Genomic DNA, 22,788 nt, shown 5'->3' with positions numbered 1-22,788 from the left:
CATGTCGCGGTGTGTGACAGTGAGGGGAGAGTGATGGTGGAGATGCCACTGCAGAAAGGGGAGACACCACCAGTGACAGCACTGCGCGCGTCCCTTTACACAGCTGCAGTGAGAGCCCTGCGCGCGTCCCTTTACACAGCTGCAATGACAGCCCTGCGCGCGTCTTTACACAGCTGCAGTGACAGCACTGCGCGCGTCCCTTTACACAGCTGCAGTGACAGCCCTGCGCGCGTCTTTACACAGCTGCAGTGACAGCACTGCGCGCGTCCCTTTACACAGCTGCAGTGAGAGCCCTGCGCGCGTCCCTTTACACAGCTGCAGTGACAGCCCTGCGCGCGTCCCTTTACACAGCTGCAGTGACAGCCCTGCGCGCGTCCCTTTACACAGCTGCAGTGACAGCCCTGCGCGCGTCCCTTTACACAGCAGCAGTGACAGCCCTGCGCGCGTCCCTTTACACAGCTGCAGTGACAGCACTGCGCGCGTCCCTTTACACAGCTGCAGTGACAGCACTGCGCGCGTCCCTTTACACAGCAGCAGTGACAGCCCTGCGCGCGTCCCTTTACACAGCTGCAGTGACAGCCCTGCGCGCGTCCCTTTACACAGCTGCAGTGACAGCCCTGCGCGCGTCCCTTTACACAGCTGCAGTGACAGCCCTGCGCGCGTCCCTTTACACAGCTGCAGTGACAGCCCTGCGCGCGTCCCTTTACACAGCAGCAGTGACAGCACTGCGCGCGTCCCTTTACACAGCTGCAGTGACAGCCCTGCGCGCGTCCCTTTACACAGCTGCAGTGACAGCCCTGCGCGCGTCCCTTTACACAGCTGCAGTGACAGCCCTGCGCGCGTCCCTTTACACAGCTGCAGTGACAGCCCTGCGCGCGTCCCTTTACACAGCAGCAGTGACAGCCCTGCGCGCGTCCCTTTACACAGCTGCAGTGACAGCCCTGCGCGCGTCCCTTTACACAGCTGCAGTGACAGCATACACACATGCACACTTCTCTGGTGCATTTACTGTTCCAGTTCCAAGGCAAAGCAGGTGATGGGGCTAGCGGGAACACAGGCTAGCAGCCAGTATTGACACACTCCGTTTCCCCTCTCTAATCTTTCCCACAGAAATCTCCTCTCCCAAGAACCTTGCCTTGATCCTGCATCACGGGTTAGCACCAGAGCCCTGCTCCCCCAGGGCTGGGAGTTTATTAAGAGGGAGAGAGAGAAGGAGGGAAAAAAAACAGAGAAGACGAGTGACTTGAAAGGAGAGAAAAACTAGTGGGAGGGTCAGTGCGGCAGTGAGGGTGGGTTCCCGTGGGAACCGAGGCTGGTCTCTGGCTTGTCATCTGGCGAGTGACTGCACAAGTTAGGCTGAGGAAACATCGATACCAGCCTGCTGGGGCAGCGTCTCTGGTGGACACGTCCTCTGTGTGTGTGTGTGTGTGTGTGTGTGTGTGTCGATAGCAGCCTGTGGAAAGATTCTCCGGTGAACCTTTGCTCATTCTCTCAGCATTGACAAGCCAGTCAGATCAATACTCTACTCACCATTAACAAGCTGCCTCAGGGTCTCCCAGTGAAGAAGGGAGGAGGACAGAGAGAGAGAGCGAGCAAGGGAGGGACAGAAGACTGGAGAGAAAGAGTGAGCAGAGGAGCAATTGAAGAAGAGAGAGAGAGAAAGAAGGATGCAACAAAAAGGAACAGGGAGTGGTCCCCAAGGCAATGAACAGAAACGTTTGAATTGGCCGCAGGCTGGGCAGTGAGGTGAAAGGTCAAAACCACTGGTGTGATGGTGACAGACTGGAGGGCATGGATCAGCCAGACTACATATGTTTACACACACACACACACACACACACACACACACACACACACACACACACACACACACACACACACCAATTAGGCACCCTGTTTAATTCTGCTGTCAAAGAAACAGTATTTCCAGGACAGGCCATTCAGTAAAGCCTGAGTACACAGAGGGACTGGGGTTGGTTGAAGCAGACACCAGATCCCCAGAGCTCCACACCCAGACCCAGAGCTCCAGAGCTCCACACCCAGACCCAGAGCTCCAGAGCTCCACACCCAGACCCAGAGCTCCAGAGCTCCACACCCAGACCCAGAGCTCCAGAGCTCCACACCCAGACCCAGAGCTCCAGAGCTCCACACCCAGACCCAGATCCCCAGAGCTCCACACCCAGACCCAGAGCTCCAGAGCTCCACACCCAGACCCAGAGCTCCACACCCAGACCCAGAGCTCCAGAGCTCCACATCCAGACCCAGACCCAGACCCTAGAGCTCCACACCCAGACCCAGACCCAGACCCCAGAGCTGCACACCCAGACCCAGACCCCAGAGCTCCACACCAAGAGTCAGAGCCCCAGACCTAGAGTTGCCCCTGGTGCAGATCACCCTTCGCTATGGCTGCCCTGCATAGCCTTTCACCTCTACAGATGCCGCACATATAAGAAACTGAACTAAACACACACACGTACCACATGTAAGAAACTGAACTAAACGCACACACACACCACATGTAAGAAACTAAACTAAGCACACACACGCACCATATGTATGAAACTGAACTAAGCACACACATGCACCACATGTATGAACCTGCCCCAGGTCATGAGGTTAAAACAGTAAGTCAATTTACGACATTTAGCTGACGCTTTAATTGCAAACAACTTACAATCATGACTGAACACAGTTCAAACAAGTGAGGGTTATTAAGGGTCTTGCTGAGGGGTCCAACAGTGACAGTTTGGCAGTGGTGGGGCATGAACCGGCATCCTTCTGATTACTAGTCGAAAACTAGAGTTTAAAACCAGCAGCTCAGTGTAGAGACACTGTTTTAAACCCAAAAATATTCCTCATGTTCCTACACAAAGAGTAAGGCTGGGTGAAGACATCAGACTGTTCTGTTTGTCCGCGCTGGCTGCACAGGACTGGTCAGTCCGTTTTTAGCTAGGGGTTCATTAACAGTGTGATGCAATGAAATGAACGTGTTAGCTGTCCAGTTTCCCACCTAACGACAACAGACAGCAGTAGGAGGAGCGTGATAATTACCTCGTTCTACATGTGCGATTTAACAGCACGTGATTGGCTAGAATCACTCTGACAGGATGAGAGGCAGTAAACAGTTCTTGTGCTCTTTTGCGGTCCCTGATACAAAATGCTGAGGGATCTGATGTAAGACAGAACGCAACAGTCTTATCCTCCACCGGAGGCTCTGTTAAACTCTAAACACTTAAATGTTGTTAGTTAAGGTATTTGAGCTGCAGCTCAGGTGAATAAGACCCAAGAGTGTCGTTCCTCTGTAACAGTGGGTTGTGTGTGTGTTCAAACAACAGTCTTTAATCTTCAGGTCCTACAGGGTTTCCAGTCAGGTGTGATGGGGCTACAATGGGGCAGTGGTAGCTCAGTGGTTCAGGTACTTGACTTGTAATTGGAAGGTTGCTGGTTCAAGTCCCACCACTGCTAAGTTGCCACTGCTGGGCCCCTGAGCAAGACCCTTAACACACAATTGCTCAAGTTGTACTCAGTCACAATTGTAAGTCACTTTGGACAAAAGCGTCAGATAAATGTAAATGTAAGGGTTACAAAATCCTGGACTGGATTTGGGTTACAGACTGTCCACTGTTATCCCAGGTGGGTCAGGACACCAACAGGTTTGGAGGTGACTGCCACACCTGCTGCTGAAGGATCTGTCGTACTCGATCCATCCAATCTCGATCTGCTTCTTCACCACACTCTTCCTCCTGCAACACACACACACCTTTTTGAGGACATAGATTTAGAATTCCACGCATCTACGGAGCATATGGGTGTGAGAAATGAATGAGTATATTAGTGTATACTGCATGGGGTGTGTGAGTGTAGACTGTATTAGCGTAGATTGCATGGTATGTATTAGTGAAGACTATGGGGTGTGTGAGTGTAGACTACATGGGGTGTGTGAGTGTAGACTGTATTAGTGTAGACTGCATGGGGTGTGTGAGTGTAGACTGTATTATTGTAGAATTTATGGTGTGTATTAGTGAAGACTATGGGGTGTGTGAGTGTAGACTGCATGATGTATATTAGTAGAGACTGTATGGGGTGTGAGCGTAGACAGAATTAGTGTAGACTGAATGGGGTATGAGTGTAGACTGTATGAGTGTAGACTGTATGAGTGTGTATTAGTGTAGACTGCATGGGGTGTGTGAGTGTAGACTGCATTAGTGTAGACTGTATGAGTGGGTATTAGTTTAGACTGCATGGTGTATATTACTATAGACGGTATAGGGTGTGTGAGTGTAGACTGTATGGGGTGTGTGTGTAGACTATTAGTGTAGACTACATGAGTGCGTAGACTGCATGGGATGTGTATTAGCGTAGACTGCATGGGGTGTGTAAGTGTAGACTGCATGGTGTGTATTAGCATAGACTGCATGGGGTGTGTGAGTAGACTGCATTAGTGTAGACTGTATGAATGTGTATTAGTGTAGATTGTATGGAGTGTGTGACTGTAGACTGCATGTTGTGTACTAGTGCAGACTGCATAGTGTGTATTAGTGAAGACTCTATGAGGTGTATGAGTGTAGACTGTATGAGTGCGTATTAGTGTAGACTGTATGGGGTGTGGGAGTAGACTGCATTAGTGTGGACTGTATGAATGTGTATTAGTGTAGATTGTATGGAGTGTGTGACTGTAGACTGCATGTTGTGTACTAGTGTAGACTGCATAGTGTGTATTAGTGAAGACTGAGGTGTATGAGTGTAGACTGTATGAGTGTGTATTAGTGTAGACTGTATGGGGTGTGTGAGTGTAGACTGTATTAGTGTAGACTGTATGAATGTGTATTAGTGTAGATTGTATGGAGTGTGTGACTGTAGACTGCATGTTGTGTACTAGTGTAGACTGCATAGTGTGTATTAGTGAAGACTCTATGAGGTGTATGAGTGTAGACTGTATGAGTGTGTATTAGTGTAGACTGTATGGGGTGTGTGAGTAGACTGCATTAGTGTAGACTGTATGAATGTGTATTAGTGTAGATTGTATGGAGTGTGTGACTGTAGACTGCATGTTGTGTACTAGTGTAGACTGCATAGTGTGTATTAGTGAAGACTCTGAGGTGTATGAGTGTAGACTGTATGAGTGTGTATTAGTGTAGACTGTATGGGGTGTGTGAGTGTAGACTGCATTAGTGTAGACTGTATGAATGTGTATTAGTGTAGATTGTATGGAGTGTGTGACTGTAGACTGCATGTTGTGTACTAGTGTAGACTGCATAGTGTGTATTAGTGAAGACTCTATGAGGTGTATGAGTGTAGACTGTATGAGTGTGTATTAGTGTAGACTGTATGGGGTGTGTGAGTGTAGACTGTATTAGTGTAGACTGTATGAATGTGTATTAGTGTAGATTGTATGGAGTGTGTGACTGTAGACTGCATGTTGTGTACTAGTGTAGACTGCATAGTGTGTATTAGTGAAGACTCTATGAGGTGTATGAGTGTAGACTGTATGAGTGTGTATTAGTGTAGACTGTATGGGGTGTGTGAGTAGACTGCATTAGTGTAGACTGTATGAATGTGTATTAGTGTAGATTGTATGGAGTGTGTGACTGTAGACTGCATGTTGTGTACTAGTGTAGACTGCATAGTGTGTATTAGTGAAGACTCTGAGGTGTATGAGTGTAGACTGTATGAGTGTGTATTAGTGTAGACTGTATGGGGTGTGTGAGTGTAGACTGTATTAGTGTAGACTGTATGAATGTGTATTAGTGTAGATTGTATGGAGTGTGTGACTGTAGACTGCATGTTGTGTACTAGTGTAGACTGCATAGTGTGTATTAGTGAAGACTCTATGAGGTGTATGAGTGTAGACTGTATGAGTGTGTATTAGTGTAGACTGTATGGGGTGTGTGAGTAGACTGCATTAGTGTAGACTGTATGAATGTGTATTAGTGTAGATTGTATGGAGTGTGTGACTGTAGACTGCATGTTGTGTACTAGTGTAGACTGCATAGTGTGTATTAGTGAAGACTCTATGAGGTGTATGAGTGTAGACTGTATGAGTGTGTATTAGTGTAGACTGTATGGGGTGTGTGAGTGTAGACTGTATTAGTGTAGACTGTATGAATGTGTATTAGTGTAGATTGTATGGAGTGTGTGACTGTAGACTGCATGTTGTGTACTAGTGTAGACTGCATAGTGTGTATTAGTGAAGACTCTATGAGGTGTATGAGTGTAGACTGTATGAGTGTGTATTAGTGTAGACTGTATGGGGTGTGTGAGTAGACTGCATTAGTGTAGACTGTATGAATGTGTATTAGTGTAGATTGTATGGAGTGTGTGACTGTAGACTGCATGTTGTGTACTAGTGTAGACTGCATAGTGTGTATTAGTGAAGACTCTATGAGGTGTATGAGTGTAGACTGTATGAGTGTGTATTAGTGTAGACTGTATGGGGTGTGTGAGTGTAGACTGTATTAGTGTACTGTATGAGCGTGTATTAGTGTAGACTGCATGGTGTATATTAGTACAGACGGTATGGGGTGTGTGAGCATAGACTGAATTAGTGTACACTGAATGGGGTGTGAGTGTAGACTGTATGAGCGTGTGGAGTGTTACTACTACAACAACAATACCCCTCCCAACCTCATCTGTGTCCAGCATGCTGGCGAGGTCAACCTCTGTCATGTTGAGAATGGACGCAGCGATGGACTTCGCCTTCACCATGGACCTCTTGGACACGCCGCTCACTGCTCTGTCCTTCTTCCTGTCCCTCCTCCTCCTCCTCAGCTGGTCCCGGGTCTCCCGCACGTCCCGGGCCAGCTCCACGGCCAGAGCCTGCCGACGAGAGGGAGACGTGCAGGGTTAGAGCCGGTCCCTCTCCAGCCTGTCTGCGCCATCTACCTCGGGGGATTTGCAGAGTGGCACGTGGGCAAGAGAGAGGGTCAGCGCGAGAGCCGCAGCACGCCACAGCCCCCGTGCGCCTGCTGTGCTAAAAGTTTGAAGGCTGCCACGTCGTTCTGGAGCAGAATTACACGTGAGAGAGACGGCAGTGAGCTGCTGTAAAGTGCTAGCGTTTATTTATTTATCTGCCGTTCACACGGGCTTCTATCACAGTACCGAGGGTAAATAATTGAGGCTAGTGTGGAGCAGAAGGGTGTTAATATTCATCCGTCTTTTCGGCTGATCTGAGGTCTGCTTTATGTTTTAATAACAGAGTGGATCAGGGCTTGGGCATGGGGACACTGATCTCAGATCAGGGCGTAAAGGGAACGCTGGGGGTAGCAGGAGGGGAAGGTTACGGAGGAGAGCACTAAACGCTAGCGGCCGCAAAAAACAGAGACGAAGCTTAAAGCTGCCACTGTACATGAGAAAGTCGATACAGAAAAGTCCTCTTTGCTTCATTTCGAGCATATTGATCGCTGCAATAATCTCCTGTATCATTCCCCCTTAAGCCTTTTGAAAAACTGACCTTGGAATGCACAGGCTTCGGAGAGAACAACAGGAAAGTGTGTGTGTACGTGTTTGAATACATAAACACAAGTAATCATATGAGACTGATAAAGGACCTTGATAGTAAGTTACTATACAGACCACCCACACACATTCATTATCCACACACACAAACGTGAACATGTGCGCGTGATGTCAGGTATACAATAATAGAATAGTGAAATGTGCCCTGTTCACTGCCCTGGTCTTCTGTTATCTGTTTCATGCTGTGCCTGTTATAAATAGTTAAAATGGGTGTTGATTAGGGTTCAGAGGAGGGAAAGGGATTACGCAGTGTGCTGGACTGCTCCGATCTTAGCGCACACACACTCCAGCGGAGACGCTCATTACCAGTCAGCAGTGAGTAATGAAGCACGTTTCATGGAACCACGTGAGAAGACACGTGTGGAGCTGTGAACTACCCTACATCACTTCGGTGAGGACAGAACCATAATCACTAATGCAGACGATAATGAGCAAATAAACATAATGAGCTTATATAAACATACTGTACTCACTCTCTCACACACACACACACACACACACACACATTCTCTCTCTAGCCGTCACTAGCCTTTAGCTGAAATGTTGCCTTTTTCCCATAATACATTGTCTTTGGGTTTTGGGCAAGTTCAGCATTTAGAGTTGCTCTAGTTGCTTTCCTTCAGCGAGCGCTGTAACATCAGACAATTTACTTATTTATTTAGTTTGGTGTAAACAGGATCTTACACCTTATGTTTGTCCTCGTTTACCATGTGACAGGCGCATGCGGCCCAGCCGCTCTGGTAACTATGACGGCAAACGAGACCAATCCGGTACAATTAACAAATCAAAAGGTAGTGTACTTATCTGCACGCGTTGTGTCTTGAACCAGTGACACAGACCTCAGCGTCTCTTCCCACATCCACCCTGTTTTCCACACTCCCGAGCGCTAGACGTAGCAGGCTGGCCTCCTCCTGCTCCTGACCCAGTCCGGCTTCATCAAAGCACCTCATCAATACGTGCACACTAATCTCCACCCCCGAGCCACCCCCACAGGGCCTGAATAGACAGACAGGCTCTCCTACTGAGATGGAACAGATCCTCTTTTCCCAGGACATGTCCTGTTTTTGGTACCTGCCCGTCGGGACTTGCCTCAAATGTCCGGTATTTGGGTTTCCTTTCACGGTCACCATGGTGACGTTTGCTTTCCGCAGTCTCCATACAATGTTTTGGCATTGCACTGACCATTCCTTGTAGGCTCCGCCTCCTTGCACGCCTCAACCAATCATGTACATGCCCCTACACGTAACCATTGGTCAGACCGCAATTGGTCAGACCGCGTCTCACAGCGCGTGTGTGGAGCTGCTTCATGGAAGCGTGAAGTTTCCCTTCTATATGATCCTTTGTATGGTGACTTAAAAAGGCCTAAAAATGTCCAATCACAGAGCTGATGGTGATGATCTGAGGGGTGGGCTCGTTAAATAGCAAATCACAGAGCTGATGGTGATGATCTGAGGGGTGGGCTTGTTAAATAGCCAATCACAGAGCTGATGGTGATGATCTGAGGGGTGGGCTCGTGAAATAGCCAATCACAGAGCTGATGGTGATGATCTGAGGGGTGGGCTCGTTAAATGAACAGGAATGACACTGGTGTGTGTGGGTGTGTGTGTGTGTGCTGTGTGTCACCTGTGTGAGGGAGCGTAGCTGCTGTTCTTGGGCCTGTACCAGGCTGAGTTTGTCCTGTAGTGTCTGCAGGGCGTCTGAGCTCTGCTGGGTGAGGGCCTGCACCTGTGCACATGCTGCCTGTTCCATGTCCTCCCGTGACCTCTCACATTCACCCAGCCGTGCCTGCAGGGCTGTCAGCTTCTCGTCCTGACACACACACACACACACACACACACACACACACACACACACACACACACACACACGGGTAGAGCCCACTGTCTGTACTGGTAGAGACACTGGTAGAGCCCACTGTCTGTACTGGTATGACCTTAAGGGCTCCACTAAATGCCATGACTAATGTAGAGGTATAACTAAAGGGAAAAGGTCATTGTGAAACTGTAAGGTGCAGTGATGTAATAAGACACTTGATCACACGAGCCCAAATCCGTACTGTGTTATGTCTGGAATAAATGACCAGTCTTTACTTTCTTCTGCAGGTCTTCTTTAAGCTTCTGGCTGGCAGATTCGTGCCGGTTCTTCTCCTCCATGGCTACGTTCAGCCTCCTCTTCAGAGACTCGATAAAAGCCCTTCGATTAGCGGCTTCCTCTGACAGACTCTTCACCTGACACCAAACAGGAAGTCAACAGCAGAGGTTGAGAGGACAAACTAAATAAAAAAATCAATTAATTCCAGATGGTGACTTCATTATAAAAGTCCCACAGTCATAACAGAGGAGAGCTGGTTTTACTGATCTACAGAAGGTAAGATGTTTAAGACTTTTGGGACAGTTTAGCCCTGAAGTCATAAACAAGCTGGATTTTAGGACAGTGAGCTCTAAGGGTTGGTCCTCTAGAAGGGGGAGGGGACCTTCTTCTCGAGGTCATCGGTGAGAGAACGATGGCTGCACTCAGAGTCCTGCAGAACCTTCAGACGGTTACGCAGGTCTTCCACGAGCTGTCTCTTCATCATCACGTCCCTCTCAGTGTGACTGAGCCTGGACACACACACACACACACACAAGGAAATAAAAACGAGTGAGTGTGTGTTCGAAAGTAGTGGATCAAGTTGATCATGTGTGGGTGTTTGTGGTGGTGGGTTGATGTGATGGTTGCAGTTGACCATGTGTGAGTTAGTGCCTTTTGTAAGGAGGTAGGTTGTGTGGTGTGTGGTGTGTGTGTGTGTGTGTGTGTGTGTGTGTGTGTGTGTGTGTGTGTGTGTGTACACAGTCGCTGAATGCCATGCAGGTCTGCTGTAATGAGGAGTAAGTGCCTTTTTTAAGTAAATGTCCTGGCCTCCCATGGAGACGACCAAGAGCAAACGGCTGGAATAAATGTGAGGCTCCTTATTGGAGTGACATTCTCTGAAATGAGAGCTTGTGTCCTGGGGCCCTGCAGCTCAACCTGCGCTTTAATGAGCAAACCCATATTGACCCTGCTGCACAGCACACAGCAGCTCCTACTGTTGACTTACTGCCACGACTCACCCACCTTCTCTCACTCCATTCTTCTCCCTCTCCTTCCCAGAGTTCCCCCCCCTCAGATCCTGTCTCTCAGGACAGCTAATGACAATTAGCTATAGAACATTTGTTTTAGAGCAACTCTCCAATTCGAAAAAAGAAAACAAAAAGCAGATAACACAGAATAGGGCATGCTCTGAGGGTGTCCACCCGTCCGTCCGTGTGAGAGTTGGGTGCCTGTCTCCTCTTCATCAGCATGCTTATTTGCATGTGTGTTGTCTGCATTTTGCGTGTTAATGACGCTGTAAGTGTTGGTGTAATGTGTGTGTGTGTGTCATGCAGTGCAAAAACAAAAGTGGATTAAAGATGCACGCAGCAGAAAGGCAACAGACTACACATGAAAGTCAGGCGGTTATAAATAAGGCACAGGCCGCAGAGCCCTGTATCGACGGACGACACGCTAGCACGCTTTGAAATTCACTCCAGGTCTGCGCTTTCTACTTTCCCGGGCGCAGCACAAGGCCCACTGGCAGAAAGCAGATGCATTTTTTACAGTGTCTAGACACGTTTCTTACTCAGACCAGGAAACAGGCGCACTTCACTATGACAGCAGGTTGTGGGGGGGGGGGCATCACACACACACACACACACACACACACACACACACACACACACACACACACACACACACACACGTAGAGTCAAGCTCTGGGCTCTTTGAGCCCAAATAACTAAAGAGAAAAAAAACAGTCTGATACACTCCTTACATTCTATGTGTCTGATCTGCAAAACACACACACACACACACACACACACACACACACACACACACACACACTATATACCACTAACATCTGCACACAAAGGAATACCCCAAATACAAACATAGTGATTCAGGTATAGTAATATTTGAAGCATTATTTAATTAAGCCAAACATCAAGTTAAAATAGACAAAAAAAGCTGAAAAACAGGCTTTGTTGTGTGTGTGTGTAGATGTGCGCGAGCAGTGTTTTACAGATCAGAGAGAGGAGAGAAGGAAGATGAACATGAGAAGGGGCGAGGGAAGTGTGTACTTGTCCTGCAGTTCTTTGAGACGATGGTCCCTGTCGTGCAGCTCTGCCCTGAGGTCCTTGATCACCGCACTTTGTCTGCTCCCCTCTGCACTGGCACTCTAGAAAGGGGTGAGACAGACAGACAGGGAGAGGGTTCACTCAAACAGCACCAAATCCTGACCAAAAGCCCTCCTTGATCCTAATGGAATATTGCAGCTCTGCTATGATGATCACCCACACACCCCTATAAGTGTACCTTTAGCTTGCTGGTGAGCTGTTTCACGTCTCCCTCCAGTATTTTGAGGGTGGGGTGGTTGGAGTCTAAGGTGGGAGGGGTTGCAGATGGATGGTGCTCTGATGTGAAAGGGGGTGGCTTCTTCCACTGCTCTAGCTCTGCCTCCAAGACAGTTACCTGCTGCTGCAGCTTCACCAACTCACAGGCCTGCTTCTGCTCTCACACACACACACACACACACACACACACACACACACACACACACACACACACACGTTACGCTATTGGGCATTACTGCTGCAATAGAAGTATCTCTACCCAGTCCAGTTCACTCTGAGAGATTAACAATGTGGAACTGAAACCAGAGCAGGAGAATCTCTCTCTCGCGCACACACAAGAGCATGCGCACGCGCACACACACACACACACACACACACACACACACACACACACACACACAAACAGAAAAGCAGCTATATAAAGGACACAGTTTATTTGTTGCGGTCAGACACCTGAACCACATGCAGTATATCAGCACTGGGATGCGCAAGTCTTTTATAGGACTAAACTGAACCCACTGTGTGCAGCACAGCTGTCTACAACATCAAGGCAATGGACTCTCCTCCAATTACACCATCAAAACACTCATCTAGGACAGAACAAAGTTTCACACACACACTCACACACACACACACACACAGTCAGGCTCTGTGCATGCTATCTGGTTGCGGCTGACACCTTTAAATGGAAGCGCTCTGGTTTCGGTTTCTGCTGTGTGCGGCTGGACGTGATCACAGTGACACTGATGGTGTTTCCAGTAAAAAGCAGGCTGGATTTCACACGCTGTTTCCCAGAGTTCAGAGCATGTTACCAGTGACCGACAACACGGCTACAGTCAGGGCCATTAGACACATACTTGGCCTCCCCTACACACTTACACACAGTAGGGGTGTACTGGTATGTGTATTCATACTGAAGAATAATAAACATCAGAACCAGGTGTCTGAAGCATTAATTGGTTATAAAAGGTACATTCTGTTCTTATACAAAATACACAGGAAATCCAGTTCCAAAGATGTCCTCTGACTGGACAGTGACCACTAGTGGAGAGTAGGAGACAGCAATGTCTCTGTGTGTGTGTGTGTGTGTGTGTGTGTGTGTGTGTCTGCAGATGCTAGAGAGGGATGCACAGCCCCCAAATACACACACACACAGACACACACACACACAGATATTCCTGTCTCCTGCTCTCCACTGGCAGTCACTGTCCAGTCAGAGGACATCTTTGGAACTGGATTTCCTGTGTCTGGCCAATTAGAGAAGAGCATTGCATCAGGGGCCAGCAGGGCACAGAACCTACCGACTGCTACAAGCACATGAATACTTCAGGAGCACAACAGACAAACACACACACACACACAACACACACACACACACACACACACACACACACACACACACACACACTACTGTGGAGCTCAACATTATTACTGCAGCCTGCAGGAGGACACTAACAGAGAGAGCGTGTGCGTGTGTCCAGCAGAGTTGTTTGGTGTTTGGGGCAGTTTTTGACCTCCTGTATGAAGGAGTGTCTTAATCAGGTCCCAGGTGAGCTAGGTGTACCTGCCCATGCTCCAACCAACTCTAGCACCACCTGATCCACGGGCAAAACCCCACCTGTGTCCACACCTCATGCCTGCTGGGTCCACGCACACACACACACACACACACACTCACACAAACACACACACACACCACAGACTGTGTGTGTGAGTGTATGTATCTCTGTAACAAAGGACACATGTAAGCTCAGTGTATAAACTTCCATATGTCGAAGAACGAATGCACAAGTGTGTGTGTGGTGTGTGTGTGGATGGACGGAAAAGACCACAGATGGAATGTCTTGGAAAGTTAGGTGGGAAAATCAGAATAAAACTGAAAGTGCGTGAGCTGCAGAGTAGATGAGGATCATGGGAGGCGCTGGTGCAAGAGGCCGACCTCTCTGTGTGAGGGCAGGTCTTATTATACGCGATGAAGGCAAAGATGACCAGGGCAGAGAAGGAGAGGAGAGGGGGAGAGGAGAGGGGAGGAATATAGAGGAGAGGAGAGGAGAAGAGAGGGAGAGGAGGGGTGGATGAGAGGGGAGAGGAGGAGGAGAAGGTGGTGAGGCTTCCATTCTCGTATGCATGCTGTACCTGAGACAGCTGTTTGCTGGCCTGTAGTTTGTGCACAAGGTTGTCCAGCTCAGTCTTAGCCTGGCTGTGCCTCTCACTCTGCTCCTGCGCCGCCCTGTTGGCAGACTGCAGTACTGCCACCTGCTGCTGCAGGCAGAGGAGCCTCTGGTGGAGCCTAGCACAGGAATGCTGGCTCTTCATCCTGCTCCTCTTCCTCGGATCCTGTCTCACTGCAAACAGATACAGGGGGAAGATATTGGGCACGGTGTGATTACAGTACTACAGCGGTCCCAACCCACTTTACTGGACATGACAGTTTTCTTGCTGTCTGCCCTCATTATAAACAACACCGCAAGACTCCAACCAGCAATAAGACCCCCGGGGTAAAAAAAAGTCAGGAGCTCAGGGTTTAGGACCCCTCTCTGTCAGACTCGAGACTCTCCATTCAGCAGACCATGATCTGTCCTGCTGTGCTGGAGGAGGTACTACACCAGAGGGTGGCGCTACCGGGGCGCAGGGAAGCGGAGCTCCGAGGCAGAGCAGAAGTTGAGCCGTGCACGTCCCGCGTAGCGATCAGCACACGTCGGCAGCCCTGCAGGGAGACGTGGGATGGGGGAGAGAGGAACCAAAAACACGACATGTTAATCCAAGGGAACAGTTTAGTGTAACGCAGCATGGCACTCACTCTCTGACAGGGTGACACGGGAAAACGTTTGTAGTCACATCAAAGCAGTGTCAGGTTTTGGTGCCGCACATATGGAGCGCTGGTTAAAAGGTTTTGATCACTCTCTCCCTCTCCTCCAGTTTGATCACGGAATCATCCGGAAGCTCTTTAGTGTGACATGAGCAGAGAGGAGCTGGGCTGTCGGAGAGAGGCGATCCAGCAGTGATGGCGAACACAGAGGAGAAGCGAGGATCTAAGAGAGGATCTGACAGCACTGGGGAGGAGAGAGAGAGAGGGAGGGAGGGAGAAGAAAAGAGAAGTAGAAGGAAGAGGGGAAAATGAGAGAAGAAGTGAAAGAAAGAGGGAGAGAGAGAGAGAACCAGGCTTCCCTTCTGTGAAGGGAGAGTGACAGACAGAGGGAGAGAGAGAGAGTCCCCAAACACCACCTCCAGCCACTGCAGAACAGTACCTTCAGGAAGCACCAGGCACGGTTTCACTGTTCTATAAAAGCAAATCCAACAAAGACAAACCCAAAGAAACATGGACGTTAGAGCTTTAATCACTGTGTAAGTGACCAACCTTTGGTTTAAAAGAGGCGCGTTGATTCCGTGTGGGAGGGCAACTCTCCAGACTGTCTGAGAAATCCTCACTTTCACTGGAAACAGACACAACCAACCATCACATCTTATTATCACACACACACAAAACCAACCATCACATCTTATTATCACACACACACACAACCAACCATCACATCTTATTATCACACACACACACACAACCAACCATCACATCTTATTATCATACACACACACACGCACACAACCAACCATCACATCTTATTATCACACACACACACACACAACCATCACATCTTATTATCACACACACAACCAACCATCACATCTTATCACACACACACACAACCATCACATCTTATTATCACACACACACACACAACCATCATATCTTATTATCACACACACAACCAACCATCACATCTGATTATCACACACACACAACCATCACATCTGATTATCACACACACACAACCAACCATCACATCTTATCACACACACAACCAACCATCACATCTTATTACACACACACACACACACACACAGACACACACAGCCAACCATCATGTATATGAAAAGAACCATCAGACATTACCAGCGCTTAGACTAAACCAACCATCAGACATTATCGGCCCACACACAATATTCTTCCCGCACATACAAGCGCCAGCGTGCCTGCAACACCACTAGAGTTACACTCATGTAACGTCACTAAGAACATGTTAGTGTGCATGTGATATGACACTGTATGTATATCAGTAATATGCACATGATATCAGTTCGTATGCAAAACATAAGTTAGCATGCCTACTTGTATGCTAAGCAGGTGTGTGTGTGTGTATCCTATTTAGCATGCATCTGCAGTGGTGACAATGGTAAACAGTTAGGCACACTTAACTGGCTTGTAATCATGGGTGTGTGTGTGTTTGTCTTAGACAGAGACTTTGAAGCGAAGTGCAGGGCATACACACACACCATGCCAGAGGACAGAGGCAGTGTGAGTTTAGTGTGTGTGTCCTCGATACAGAACTGTACTGTAAACACACACACCATGCCAGAGGACAGAGGCAGTGTGAGTGTGTGTGTGTCCCCAATACAGAACTGTACTGTAAACACACACACCATGCCAGAGGCAGTGTGAGTTTAGTGTGTGTGTGTGTGTGTGTGTGTGTGTGTGTCCGATACAGAACTGTACTGTAAACACTATCCCCCTCGCATCATGTCGTGGCTTCTCTCTGTAAAGCTCAGCACAGTGGTGTAAACACACACCAGATAATTACAGGAGATGCTCTGTAATTTGGAGGATGTTAGACAGCTTGTACACATCTGTTCATAAACCGGGGAGGGTCATTCAGAATGTATGTGCCTGATGGAAAGCTGCGTGTGTGTGAGGGAAAGTGTGAGCAAGAGAATGACAGAGGGTTGTGTGTAATAGCACTATAAAAGTGTGTGTGTGTCTGTGTGTGTGTGAGTGTGAGAGAGAGAGAAAGTGAAAAAGCAAGAGAATGACAGAGGGTTGTGTGTAATAGCACTATAAAAGTGTGTGTGTGTGTGTGTGTGTGTGTGTGTGAGTGTGAGAGAGAGAGAAAGTGAAAAAGCAAGAGAATGACAGAGGGTTGTGTGTAATTACAGTATAAGAGTGTGGAAGTGTGCGTGTGAGTGAGAACTGGCTACTTGTGGTAAAGGCAAGGCGTCATAAGCTAAATGAACGGGTCGTTTGAGGTTTGTCAAGGACCCTCCTGAGCCTGGGGGAGTGGGGGGGGGGGGGCAGAGATATGCAAAATAGAGGCAAATTAAACCAAGCAGGTGAAGTGTGTGATGACCGGAGACAGACGACACGCAACCACGACGACTGCACTCAACCGTTACGGCAGAAGCGGCTTCGGTTCCTGGCACCAGCTCAACTCTGCCGTGCAGACACGGATAATAATTCCACATGCAAATCTCAGTCAATAACCTGCAAGCAAGACATCCCAAGATATTTCTAACGGATCGGACAGGTTTTCCCCTCCTCACGCGGTCTCTGTCTTCCTCCGCTGAATACCAATGAGACCCGGACTGGGACTCAGTCCATTGCTTCCTTACGGCTCTTTGCATATGTACGCTGTCCCTCTGGCCGCGAAAATAATGAGAGAGAGAGAGGGTCGAAGGAGAGAGAAGGAGGGAGAGAAGTAGATGGATAGAGAGATGAAAGGACAGCGTTGGGGGGAAGCTGTGGGGGAAATGCACCTGTCTGGACTAACATCCTCCCACTCATCCTTGGCTGGGCTGTGTGTCACGCGGTGCTCCGTGCATGTGTGTGTTGCACGGTGCTCTAAACGCGTGTGTGTTTGGCTGGGTCTGGTTGCTGGTAGCCTGGCTCGGCCAGAAGCCGACGGTACTTTGCCCCTGCGGTGGGACAGGGCTCTGTGGAAGTCCCTCTCCGCGCGTAGAACCCCCAGCTCCTGCCTGAGTCTCAGCACGGTTCTCCTGGCCTGGGTCTCTGCTCCCATGGCCTCCCCTGCCTCTTTCCTGGAGCTCTGCACCTGGGCCTCCAAAGCCTGGGCCTCGCCTAGAAGCCGCTCCCGCTCAGCGCTGGCCCAAGCCTGGGCTGCCTCCTCACGGGCCGTGGCTCGCTTAAGGGCAGTCTGGAGGGCATCGCGGTCCTGGGACAGTAGACGGTTGGCTTCCTGTAGGGCCTGATTGTCCTCTTGAAGATGAGCTGTCTCTCTCTCGAGACAAACCATCTTCCTCTCCAATACCTCAATCTACACACACACACACACACACACACACACACACACACACACACACACACACACAGATACATACAGCTTAGACTGGTCACGTCACCTTCCATACCCACAATATTCCCCCTTTGAACACAATTGTTCAAGCATGAGAGCGCTTAAGACATTTATTACCAAACAGAGCCCTGATTCCGTGGTTGCCATTATGAGAGGCAGTGATCAGGAAGTAAGCGGATTTCTCTTGGATGGCTGCCCAGGCAGGCGGGAATCTGAATTGCTCGTCTGAACTCAAGTGTGTGGAAGATGTTTAAGTGTCAGTAGAAGCCAGTGAATTTCGTCCTTTTACCAAGCTTTCACTGGGTCTTTCAAAGAGGCCATTTATGCCTGGGTGGCACAGTAAGCACGCAAGCAGGCATACGTAGCTATACACATGTACACATATGAACTCACACATATTTATTCAATCAAAGGCATGCACACAGACACCCCCCCACCACACACTCACACACACCCAGCACTTAGTGGACACAGGCAGCCCCAGTGGGTTCCTGGTGTAAACATGGTGCATGTCACTGGGTAACAGAGGTGGTGACAGCCTCCATTCCTCGGGCCATATGGCAGGTGTTGGCACACACCGTAACAGCATCATGGGCTCTGAATTACCCCACATCCCAGTTTGTTCCTGTGTTTCAAAAGCATCCCCTGCAGACCATGCACTTCAGAGCTGCCAGAGAACTGAGTGTGTACATGTGTGTTTGTGTGTGTGTGTAGAGTGGGAAGAATCCCATGCCTTTAGATGTGTTTATTGGCAGTGTGGTCAAGAATATAATATAATAAATACATTTTAGAATGCTACACTATAAATTGCTATATTGCTACAGAGCCAAGTTGGTACCTTTTTAAATGTAATTAATTTTTAAAAATAAATACCTCTAGATATGTTCATTATAGTTCTTTTAATTCTTAGCTGACCCTCTTGTTTAATAATAATAATAATTATTATTATTAACAATGCCCCATTACTGGGCATTTACCATATTTAATAATTACTTAATTCAATAATTGCTGCTTCTCTGGATGTCTGTGTAGTTACAGACATTCTGACACTACGGAACAATAAAGAACGTAGAATTAAAGATTGTAGAATTACATAATCGACATCCGTGCACATGCCGGGGCATGTGCACCTAGAAAACAGGACAAAATGAGCATTTTATTTATTACATAAAAGCCTCCGTTTTAAGACTCTATTCTGTATAATAAGCAGTTTGTCCTGGAGCTGGGGCTCATATGGAGGATGGTGGAAATCACTACCTTCTGAACAGACTGTTCCAGTCTCTGGGCGGACGGTAGGGCGAGAGTGTTGGCCTTCGTCGTGCGCTTCTCCTCATCCTCTCTGCGCTGCAGCTCTGCGAAGAGGAGGGAGAGAAGAAACCCCAGTGCTGTCACCACCAGCCACCGCTCCTGCCCACGGCCGCCCAGTACAATGAGCCAATTATTATTAATGGCACTTAATAGGACTGCATTCTTCTGTCTGAGAACTTAAAGAGGTCTTTAATGGACAGACCACTCACCGCAGACAGGAAGCCGTTAGCGGAGGGGAAAAAAAAAAGACTTAATCATCGCACAATGCCCTCTGACCCCAAGCAATCACGTTATTGTTGAAAAATGTCGTCCCCCCCCCAAAAAAATTAAGTTTGCAGTTAATTATCGTCGTCTCACGGTGTTGAATTTCTGGACTAACTGTGAGGCAGTAAAAAGTTTTGAGACGGCGACCTGAACAACATTTGGAAGCAGTCGTTTCCGTGACGACGGGCTGACGAAACCTTCGTGTGGTGCAGGGATGCTCATTTGCTGAGATGTGTACATCGTGAAATATTTACAATTTGACTTTTCAGGTCAGACGACCTTTTGGACAGTCAGCAGCAGGTCTGAAAATCTAGTCAGATGATGTTGTATCTGTGGCCCACCCCACACACACACACACACACACACACACACACACACACACACACACACACACACACACACACACACACACACACACCCTTGGAAGTTTGTTACTTTAAATTAGCAGTCTCTTTTGTCTCCGCAGCTTGTCAGGACTGATAAGGTTGTGGGCTGTGAGTATGTGATCACTGGACTCGTCCTGGATACCTGTTAAACACAGACCTGATTAACCAGCTCGGAGGGTGACTTCACGAGGCTCAGGGCTCACAGGAGAGACAGAGGGAGAACTGCAGCGCTGGCGCCTAATCCCTACCCCCTGCGCTCCTGGACACGCCGCCTGGATTAACAGACTCCTAAAACACACCGTTCCCCACTCAGCCTAAATAAGGCTTTGTTCTGTCAGATTCAGTCGTGTGAGTTGCTTCTCTGATTAGGTCGGGGGTCGGGGGGCTGACGGCTCCTACGCAGGCATGTTTAATGGATCTCCTGGATCACACAGGCTGGACAATAACTAAGTATTCCCCTCTACGGTCTATTACTGACATCACTCAGCGTGCCACACTCCGTTTTGCCGATATCTTCATTATTTTTCTGTAGATCAAGAGAGAAACTGCAGCAAATGAGACGTAAGTCTACTAATGGACATCAGCGCGTGACAAAGTTAAATATCATCACAGGTCCTGCAGCTCCACAATGGTTTTATTTAAAGTCCTAATCAGTGCAGCAATTAACACCAGCAGCATAGTTAGTAAAGCCTACAGCTTCTATAGCTTCATCAAAAATGAACACACATTATGTACACGGCTATCAGCCAGTATTAAAGGGGGATGTGTCCCTGTGGTACCAGTGAAGCCTTAATCACCACATATGGGCTGTAGAACTTGGCACCTTGTGCACAGCACTATAGTGTGTCCTGTCTCATACAGTATGGAGAATTCTGTGTGTGGGAGTGGGTGCATAGCTGCATGTGTGTATGTATGTAAGTTGTGTATGTGTGTGTGTGTGTGTGTGTGTATGTATGTATAGATGTGCGCTTGTGTGTGGTGTGGGTACATAAGTGTGTGAGCATGCTTGGACGTAAGTGTATTCATGCTTGTGTATGTCCATATGTAGATATATACTTGCGTGTGTAGGTGGGGGTGTATGTGTAGGTGTGTACATGTACATGAGTATGTAAGGTGTGTGTGTGTGTGTTTGCGTGTATGTATGTGTGTGGGAGCATGTAAGGTGTACGTGTTTGTGTGTACAGTGCTGTGAAAAAGTGTTTGCACCCTATCCTTTTTTTTTTGCATGCTTGTCACACTTAAATGTTTCAGATCATCAAACAAATTTAAATATTAGACAAAGATAACACAAGTAAACACAAAATGCAGTTTTTAAATGAAGGTTTTTATTATTAAGGGGAAAAAAAAATCCAAACCCACATGGCCCTGTGTGAAAAGGTGATTGCCCCCTAAACCTAATAACTGGTTGGGCCACCCTTAACAGCAACAACTGCAATTAAGCGTTTGTGATAACTGGCAATGAGTCTTTTACAGCGCAGTGGAGGAATTTTGGCCCACTCATCTTTGCAGAATTGTTGTAATTCAGCCACATTGGAGGGTTTTTGAGCATGAACCGCCTTTTTAAGGTCATGCCACAGCATCTCAATTAGATTCAGCTCAGGACTTTGACTAGGCCACTGCAAAGTCTTCATTTTGTTTTTCTGAAGCCATTCAGAGGTGGACTTGCTGGTGTGTTTTGGATCATTGTCCTGCTGCAGAACCCAAGTGCGCTTCAGCTTGAGGTCACGAACAGATGGCTGGACATTCCTTCAGGATTTTTTTGGTAGACAGCAGAATTCATGGTTCCTTTTACCACAGTAAGTTTTCCAGGTCCTGAAGCAGCAAAACAGCCCCAGACCATCACACTACCACCAGCATATTTTACTGTTGGTATGATGTTCCTTTTCTGAAATGCTGTGTTACTTTTATGCCAGATATAATGGGACATACACCTTCCAAAAAGTTCAACTTTTGTCTCATCAGTCCACAGAGTATTTTCCCAAAGGTTTTGGGGATCATCAAGATGTTTTCTGGCAAAACTGAGTAGAGCCTTTATGATCTTTTTGCTCAGCAGTGGTTTTCGTCTTGGAACTCTGCCATGCAGGCCATTTTTGCCCAGTCTCTTAACTGAGGCAAGTGAGGCCTGCAGTTCTTTGGATGTTGTTGTGACCTCTTGGATGAGTCGTCGCTGTGCTCTTGGGGTAATTTTGGTCGGCCAGCCACTCCTGGGAAGGTTCACCGCTCTACCATGTTTTCGCCAATTGTGGATAATGGCTCTCACTGTGGTTTGCTGGAGTCCCAAAGCTTTAGAAATGGCTTTATAACCTTTTCCAGACTGATAGATCTCAATTACTTTGTATCTCATTTATTCCTGAATTTCTTCGGATCGCAGCATGATGTCTAGCTTTTGAGGCTCTTTTGGTCTACTTCACTTTGTCAGGCAGATCCTATTTAAGTGATTTCTTGATTGAGAATAGGTGTGGCAGTAATCAGGCCTGGGTATGGCTAGAGAAACTGAACTCAGCTTTCCAAAGATGTGATAAACCACAGTTAATTTGTTTTAACAGGGGGGCCAATCACTTTTTCACACAGGGCCATGTAGGTTTGGATTTTTTCCCCCTTAATAATAAAAACCTTCATTTAAAAACTGCATTTTGGGTTTACTTGTGTTATTTTTGTCTAATATTTAAATTTGGTTTATGATCTGAAACATTTAAGTGTGACAAACATGCAAAAAAAATAAGATATCAGGAAGGGGGCAAACACTTTCACACCACTGTATAT

General features: G+C 47.8%; 1 protein-coding gene across 6 annotated transcripts in view; it reads right to left on the bottom strand.

The window, feature by feature from the left end:
* cntln (centlein, centrosomal protein) overlaps positions 1-22,788 on the bottom strand; it is a 93,606-nt gene that overhangs the window by 10,115 nt on the left and 60,703 nt on the right. For all 6 annotated transcript variants that reach the window (XM_081725347.1, XM_081725346.1, XM_081725345.1 and 3 more), the window contains 12 exons: positions 19,325-19,419; positions 17,511-18,028; positions 15,283-15,358; positions 14,547-14,631; positions 14,061-14,269; positions 11,887-12,078; positions 11,652-11,749; positions 9,989-10,115; positions 9,606-9,743; positions 9,139-9,324; positions 6,625-6,816; positions 3,675-3,743 (listed from right to left, as the gene is read on the bottom strand). In XM_081725347.1, coding sequence (XP_081581473.1) covers positions 3,675-3,743; positions 6,625-6,816; positions 9,139-9,324; positions 9,606-9,743; positions 9,989-10,115; positions 11,652-11,749; positions 11,887-12,078; positions 14,061-14,269; positions 14,547-14,631; positions 15,283-15,358; positions 17,511-18,028; positions 19,325-19,419 — 1,985 coding nt within the window. The remainder of the gene's footprint in view (positions 1-3,674; positions 3,744-6,624; positions 6,817-9,138; positions 9,325-9,605; positions 9,744-9,988; positions 10,116-11,651; positions 11,750-11,886; positions 12,079-14,060; positions 14,270-14,546; positions 14,632-15,282; positions 15,359-17,510; positions 18,029-19,324; positions 19,420-22,788) is intronic.

The sequence above is a fragment of the Electrophorus electricus genome, chromosome 12 (genome assembly GCF_041902795.1).
Source record: "Electrophorus electricus isolate QZ-2024a chromosome 12, ASM4190279v1, whole genome shotgun sequence".
NCBI lineage: Eukaryota > Metazoa > Chordata > Actinopteri > Gymnotiformes > Gymnotidae > Electrophorus > Electrophorus electricus.
This window is presented reverse-complemented; position numbering and strand designations above follow the sequence as displayed.